We start from the raw sequence: 7,984 nt of genomic DNA, 5'->3' as shown, positions 1-7,984 counted from the left end.
CTTAATTATCATATGATCTATGTGATTTACCTGAGCTTTGTGACATATAACTTTTATGCATTAACTTGGACGGGTGAGAGATGTTGGACGTTGTAAATATTACAAAATTTGCAATGTGAGGAAGTGAAGGAGGTGATCGGTTCATCTCCCTCCATTTAATCTCAATGAAATATTATTAAAGTATCAGTTAAAAATTGATGTAAACTTCCTATATATCTCTGCGACAAAGAGTAATCAAAAGGTGACGGGGGTGCAAGGTGAGGCGAAGGAGAACACCAATGAACAGAAGGGATTTGGTTTGCGACACTTCTGAGAAGGTTCCAAGGTGGTGATCTTCTCGGTGGCATGAGCATCTTTATAGTGCAACGTCGTCTCCAATGTCTTCTCCAAGTTTCTTCTCCAAAGAGTACTGTAAGTCTTTATTGTTCTGTACAATAGTTCTATAGTTCATCCCTATGGGCAGAGGTAAGCGCATACAAATGCATCAAACCCTAACTTCACAAATCACCGTCTACATCTTTCTCCTCCATCTGAGACTTACTGGAGCATCAGAGTGATTGCGCCGAGGAACTCTTTAGTCGTCATTCTAACCTACTCTCTTTGGTGCTTTCTTCCTAGGCTTCATCGGAGCGCTCTGCAAATCCTCGTGGCTAGATGATTGACGGCTTAGTCAATCTCGATGCTCATTCATCAATGAGTTGTTCATCAGCAATCTCAAATAGGATCAATTATCAATGATAGAAACGAAGGGACAAGATGGTAAGAGAATATATTATACATTAAAAATTATATTAAACAAATTTATCTAATAAAAAAAAGTAAAATTATATAAGAAAAATATATTTTTTATTGTAGGAAGTACAGATATATCAGTCGTTTTACTTTGATTGCCTACCTCCTAATTGGGATCCAAATTTTTGTAGGCAAAAATTAGAAAGGACCTAAATTTTACAAATCATGGTTCTTTTTTCAAATAAAATAAAAATAAAATGGCATCTCATTCCTTGGATTTTATCTTGAAAAATATCTTTAATTTTAATATTATTGAGTAACTGATATAACGTATAGAAATTACTCGATAATTAAAATAATAGGTAGAAGATATTCAATAGTTGCTACAATTTATTTATATATCATTTAATTTAACTAAAATGAAATAGAAAAATTTTCATGTAAATAGCTGTTATACATTGTAATTAAATCCAAAACTCCATTGTAATTAAATCCTAAACTCTAAAGTTTGAAATTTTAAATTCAAAATTTTGAACAATATTATATCAATTTTTTTATTAATTTAGTTAAAAAAATTTAAACTTTATTAAAATCATTTAGCTACTACAATACTAATAATATTATATTAAATATTACATATTATAACATAACAACTATATAATAACTTCTACACATAACATTTAATGGTAGCTATTATAATTATTTTGAAAATAAAAAATAAACCTCCAGGACTTAGCGCAGACGGTGGGTGTACCTGCATGAACTTCCCTCCATATCCATGGGACCGGCACTAGGGGATCGTTAAGGTAGTGAATCTACCTTTTTGAAAATAAAAAATAACATTATAATAATTACCTAAAAATTTCTATACATGGTAACATTTACTCTATAGATACTGTAATAATGGTTGAATAAAGAGTATTTTTGAGATTAAATGATTGATGGGATGTCCATTCGTTTGCTTTTAATTTGGAGTGTCGTTTTAATTTTTACCTAATATTTTTTTTGCAGAATTACATATAACTCCCTTCCTTTTTGAAAATTCTCCAAGATAGAACAAGAAGAAGATAGATACTTTTACGTAATGATATTTATGCGTAAACTGATATTAATTTGTAGCCAAATTTGTTGTAATTTTGAAATGACACACACATTTATCAATTATCTAAACTTAGGTCTCAGTTACATTTACTAAATTTGATGCTAAAGTTAGAAAGTTAATCCTTGGTAATTACACCACTGGTACCGAAAATTTTAAAATGACGATTATCGGAACCCCATAAATTATTTTCGTTCAAAATTCAAAATTCCCGCCTAAAAGCTAACGTCCGCTATGTTACCGTCTCCTTATCTGCGATGGTTCCGGTTTCGGTCCAACGTCCGTCATCTTCCCGTGCGATCGATTTCACGAAACCAAATAAACGTTGCGCCTCACCGTCTGCTACTTTCTACGCTCCTCTCTTCTTTTCCGTTTCTGATCTCTGCTCTCTGCTGCCATCGTTGACGCCGCCATGAGAGAAATCTTACACATCCAGGGAGGGCAATGCGGGAATCAGATCGGAGCTAAGTTCTGGGAAGTGGTGTGCGTGGAGCATGGGATCGACGCAACGGGACGCTATGGCGGAGACTCGGAGCTCCAGTTGGAGAGGGCGGATGTGTACTACAACGAAGCAAGCGGAGGTCGTTACGTTCCGCGTGCGGTGCTCATGGATCTGGAGCCGGGAACCATGGACAGCATCCGTTCCGGGCCGTATGGCCAGATCTTCCGACCCGACAACTTCGTCTTCGGTCAGTCGGGCGCAGGCAATAACTGGGCCAAGGGCCATTACACGGAGGGAGCCGAGCTCATAGATGCTGTACTCGACGTCGTGAGGAAGGAGGTTGAGAACTGCGATTGCCTGCAGGGTCCGACCCCGATTCTTTTAACCCTTGTTTGCTACTCTTCAATTAAGATGTCATTTTGTTCTCATTCCTGGGCTCAATGCTGTCATTCATGTGTGAGGTCGTAGATCCTTCATCGTTATTAATACCTTGTTGAATTTGTTAGGGTTTATGCTTATTTGACATTGATAAACACGATCTAAATAGTTTTCTAAGGTGTCGTAGTCTAGTTGGTACGTTTCATTTCTTAGCAGAGTGTTAATTTTCTTTAATTTCTGATATCAAATATAGTAGATTGTTTATCAGGATAGCAGGAGTTTCTTCACTATTTCAATTACTTTACATTAACCTTGATGAATTTGAAGTTATATAAACCGGCAAAGATGAGATAAATTGTTTGTGCATTTCCATGTTTGGTACTTCCCTCGATTTTTCTATTAACTTCTGTTTATTTTCCATGTTGCAACCATATTCTTTTTCTAGTCACTTGTGTGCGCATATGGGTTAAATTCTACATGTTGAATATGTAAACTTTGCACGATACATATAGATCTTTCAAAATGCAGGGTTAAATTCTACATGTTGAATATGTAAACTTTGCACGATACATATAGATCTTTCAAAATGCAGGTGGTCTCATTTATCTTGGCTGATTATTGGTTGTCTTTTTTTCAATACTAGTAAATAGATGATTATCTCTGATAGGAATTAGTAGTTTATGTTGAAGAGCTTATGCTTTTTTACAGAAGCAATGCCGAGAAAGCACAATTATTTCTGTTTTATTCTGTTCAAATTGCAGTGAAGTTTAAAAAAAATGCAAAATGTTTTTCTCTTAATCATTCTATTTATTCAATAGGATTTACTATTTTATATTCTTTATTAACTTGACGGTTTGCAATTAATGAGCCTTTGGTTGATATCACAGAATTAACTAAACTAATATGATTCCCTCTTCACGTTAATCAGGTTTCCAGGTTTGCCATTCACTTGGAGGTGGAACTGGTTCTGGCATGGGAACGCTACTAATATCCAAGATCAGGGAAGAGTACCCAGATCGCATGATGATGACATTCTCTGTCTTCCCATCCCCGAAAGTATCTGATACAGTCGTCGAGCCCTACAATGCTACTCTGTCAGTTCATCAGCTAGTTGAGAATGCTGATGAATGCATGGTGTTGGACAATGAAGCTCTCTATGACATATGCTTTCGTACTCTAAAACTCACAACTCCTAGCTGTAAGTATTTGCAGAACTAATATTTTTTTTTTGTCCATTTCATTAAAATTGAGACTTTTTTTGTGTTGAACTTAATCAGTCGGTGACTTGAACCATCTGATATCGGCCACCATGAGTGGGGTTACTTGCTGTCTTCGCTTTCCTGGGCAACTCAACTCAGACCTTAGAAAGCTAGCTGTTAATCTCATTCCTTTCCCTCGACTCCACTTCTTCATGGTTGGATTTGCTCCTCTTACATCGCGTGGATCTCAGCAGTACAGAGCTCTCACTGTTCCCGAGCTGACGCAGCAGATGTGGGATTCTAAGAACATGATGTGTGCAGCTGATCCTCGTCATGGCCGTTATCTGACTGCATCTGCTATGTTTCGTGGCAAAATGAGCACCAAAGAAGTTGACGAGCAGATGCTTAATGTTCAAAACAAGAACTCATCTTACTTCGTGGAGTGGATTCCAAACAATGTCAAATCGACTGTTTGTGATATACCTCCAACTGGATTGAAGATGTCATCTACATTCATTGGAAACTCGACTTCAATTCAAGAGATGTTCCATCGGGTTAGTGAGCAGTTTACCGCCATGTTCCGAAGGAAAGCGTTCTTGCATTGGTACACCGGAGAGGGTATGGATGAGATGGAATTCACTGAGGCTGAAAGTAACATGAATGATCTCGTTGCTGAATACCAACAGTATCAGGATGCAACAGCTGATGATGCGGAATACGAAGAGGAAGAAGGTGATTATCAAGAGGAATCTTAGGTAACTTTCAACCATGAATGCTTCAATGTTGTGTCATGAACTTTACAATTCAGATCCGAATCCTGTCTTTGATGACTTAAATTGTTGGAATTATGAAGTCATTGTCTTTTGCTTTTGAGTTGCCATGCGTAATTCATGTTTCTGTTTTGCTATCTCTTGCCCCTTTATCTAGTTTCTCTTATCTATGCCAGATTACACAGATTGATACGAGAATATCAAGTTTTATCAGTAGTGAAAAGCAAGACAAGTATGTTTTCAAATTAACAATAGTTGATATTGTTAAGATTAACATTAGTTTGAGTAACGTTATATATTTGCTTCTGGTTTTGGGTTTGGAGGAATTTATTGGAGAATCTTAACCATCTGCCCATGTGAACACATGTGAACATTGACCTAACTACTTAATAATTGTTTCAGTTATGATATGCACAGAACGCATACATGGTTGACCTGCTCATGTGTACGCGTCGCACGCACCAAATAATGCAAATTGCTCTCCTTTAAATTGCCATGCTTTCCGATGTGAAATCCATCTATGGATATTGACTAGATTGACTCAATCGATTTTGGACAGCGCGTGTTCACTGCAAAACGTTACGAGTCAAAACAATAAGAATGTCAAAGTAAATTTAATGCATTCCTTGTAGACTAGGGCATAGACAAAAATAAATGCACGACCTCACGACTGAGACACGGAGGTTTCAAATAAATAAGGTCAAATCACAAACATTAAGAAGGTCAACAAGTCAACTTGTATCGAGTGCTGAAGAACCGGTCCTTTTTCCATGGCTAGTAAGTCCAGTGTGGAGAGAGAGAAGCGTGATTTGAGAGGAAACCAGGAACTTTGAGTGTCATATAAAATTAGATTATTTAGGATGTAAGGTGCTCGCAAGGTTATTATTGATTTTAAGATTTTACATTTTTTCGGTATACATATAAACTTTATCTTTTCTTTATATTTTTATAATAATTTCAATTAATTTCACATCAGCTGAAGGATAATGCCATCTGAATATGACGACTCTGTTTCAAAACTAGTGCAAATAATTCTAACTTTGCTAGTCTTCAGCGTTGTGAAGAATGAGACGCACTCCGCGAGAAGGCCGGAGTGACAGCATGATCCGCGGCGCGTGATCGTTCGCCGGTGAAACCGACAGGAAAAACCGGCGAAGGACTAGGCTGAGCACGACCTTGAACTCCATGGCGGCGAGGTTGCGCCCCACGCAGGTCCTACCCCCGAACCCGAACGGCAAGTACCCCATCCGGTGGTTGCACCCACCGTAGATCCGGTCCTCCTCGAACCTTTCCGGCCTGAACTCGTTCACGTCATCGCCCCACAGCTCTGGGTCGTGGTGCATGCCCACCACGTCGACCCACATGTTCGTCCCCACGGGTATCACCACGTCGCGGACGCGGACCTCCTCCCTCGCTTGCCGTTGAACGTTCGGCGCCGGCGAGTACAACCTGAGCACCTCGTTCCACACCCACCCCATCTGCAATTGCAAGTCTTCTCGTGTTAATTCCCACCATATTGAAGGATTACTTTCATTTGATTTACCTTTGTTAGCTTGGAGAGCATGTCGGAGTCGAAAGGACCCCCGCCGGAAACTCGCGCGATCTCTTCCCTGAGAATGCTCTGCCACTCTGGATGCAGAGCCAGCAAGAACAGGGCCCAAGACAGCGCCAGCGCGGTGGTCTCGTGGCCAGCGAAGAAGAAGGTCTTGCACTCGTCGGTCAGCGCCCTGGCCGTCAACTTCCTCCCTCTCCCATCTCTATCCCCGGCCTCGAGGAGCCCTCCGAGCAGGTCATGCCCCTGCTCCGGCATTGAATCACTGTTTTTCTGTCGTCGGGAATGGATGATGTCGCGGAGAAGCCGATCGGCGTCCTTCCCCAGCCTCCGGGCGTCGTAGGCCTTCTTGGCGCACAGGATGTGGCCTAATGGGACTCCGACGAGGCGGCCGGACCGGAACAGCATCTGCTGCAGCAGCTGCAGCTTCTGGAACACCCGCTTCCCTTTCTCTTGGCCGACGCCGAAGCTGGTCTTGGCTATGATCTCCGCCGCGTTCTTGGCGATGCCTTTCTCCACGTCTATTTCATGCCGGCCAGCCGCCACCTCGTCGCTCCAGTCCTCCAATAACTTCTGCGTCGTCTCCTCCATCACCCTTATCATTCTCTGCAAACGAATCATATAAACATACAAAAATCAAACAGTGTACACGCACATAACGCTTAATCAATATACCGACCGATCTGTTCCATGGGGTGACCAGATGGTTAGAGTGTCACAGATTTATTATAATATATTGATCGATCTAATTCCCGATTATAAGTTAGTTGACTTCGTGTGATTACTCCCTTCACATAAGGAGCGTAATCATCTTTTACTATCTCACATACCTTGAGATTGGTGGCGGAAAATGCTGGGGCAATGATTTGTTTGTGGCGAGCCCAATCTTCGCCTTCGAGCATGACAAGGCCGCGTCCAAACATGGGCTCTCTGTCGAGCTTGAACACATTGGGTTTGCCCCATTTCTTGCCCATCGCACCAGCCGTGGCGAGTTTGAGGAACTCGGGGTCGGCGATATACAAGAAAGGCTCCGTGCCGAGCCAGTAAATGAAAACCTTTCCTGCACATGCATAGTATTACTCAAGCAAAGTTCGATTTAAGACAAGAAGGAAGTAGAAAAGCTCATGAATTACTACTCACCGTAAGCTTTGCTCCATCTGGAGAAATAGGGGAAGACAGAGGAGTGTATATCGTGCAGGATATTAGGGGGCCTTTCAGTGTTCTCCTTGCTCATTTCCATGAGATTTCCGAAGGGGAAAAATGGAGAAGGGCCAGAAAAGCCGTTCCTTTGGAGCCTGCGCCAGGTAGCTGCCGGAGAGAGCCAGAAGACATTGGCGATGGCTGCAAGTAGCAGGAGGAGGAGAAGAAGGCAGCCATAGTACAAGAACATATCGTAGTAGTTACCCATGAATACTGTATATTAATTATTGAATATCTGCTGTCTTATTAATTTGCAGGAGACTGAGGAGGAACGATGGGTTCGTTTTATAGAGGAGAGGAATGATTGCAGAGTTTGAGGGGTGATCAGAGAAGAAGGAACAGAAAAAAGAAAAAAAGTTCAGCTTTTTAATTTCGTAAGGTATAGATTTGTCCAAGATATGAACTTCAGACGAGAGCGTCTATGAAACCGCGGATGGAGGTCGGCTAGTGGTGCAAGATAACGTATAATTTATTCCGTGATTGATCAGTGGATAAAAAAACAAAACAAAAATCATTGTGTTAATTGTTTCTTGTGGAAAAAAAAATTCTGTAAAAATAAAAAATGATATTGTGTTTTTAGATGATATAGGTTAAAAAGTAAATGTTAAATTA

General features: G+C 40.5%; 2 protein-coding genes across 2 annotated transcripts; one reads left to right on the top strand and one right to left on the bottom strand.

Annotated features, from left to right (window-relative positions):
• The first annotated feature begins 2,122 nt into the window (after nt 1–2,122).
• On the top strand, nt 2,123–4,757 carry LOC121982051 (tubulin beta chain-like). Its single transcript, XM_042534914.1, has 3 exons — nt 2,123–2,637; nt 3,580–3,849; nt 3,929–4,757. The coding sequence occupies exons 1-3, from the start codon at nt 2,244–2,246 to the stop codon at nt 4,603–4,605; spliced, it is 1,341 nt and encodes a 446-aa protein (XP_042390848.1). The 5' UTR covers nt 2,123–2,243; the 3' UTR covers nt 4,606–4,757.
• Nucleotides 4,758–5,529: 772 nt separating this feature from the next.
• LOC121982042 (cytokinin hydroxylase-like) lies at nt 5,530–7,607 on the bottom strand. Its single transcript, XM_042534902.1, has 4 exons — nt 7,313–7,607; nt 7,003–7,232; nt 6,164–6,778; nt 5,530–6,098 (listed from the first exon to the last, which is right to left on the bottom strand). The coding sequence occupies exons 1-4, from the start codon at nt 7,578–7,580 to the stop codon at nt 5,664–5,666; spliced, it is 1,548 nt and encodes a 515-aa protein (XP_042390836.1). The 5' UTR covers nt 7,581–7,607; the 3' UTR covers nt 5,530–5,663.
• Between the last annotated feature and the right edge of the window lie 377 nt (nt 7,608–7,984).

Source organism: Zingiber officinale, chromosome 1B, assembly GCF_018446385.1.
Source record: "Zingiber officinale cultivar Zhangliang chromosome 1B, Zo_v1.1, whole genome shotgun sequence".
In the NCBI taxonomy this organism is placed as follows: domain Eukaryota; kingdom Viridiplantae; phylum Streptophyta; class Magnoliopsida; order Zingiberales; family Zingiberaceae; genus Zingiber; species Zingiber officinale.
This window is presented reverse-complemented; position numbering and strand designations above follow the sequence as displayed.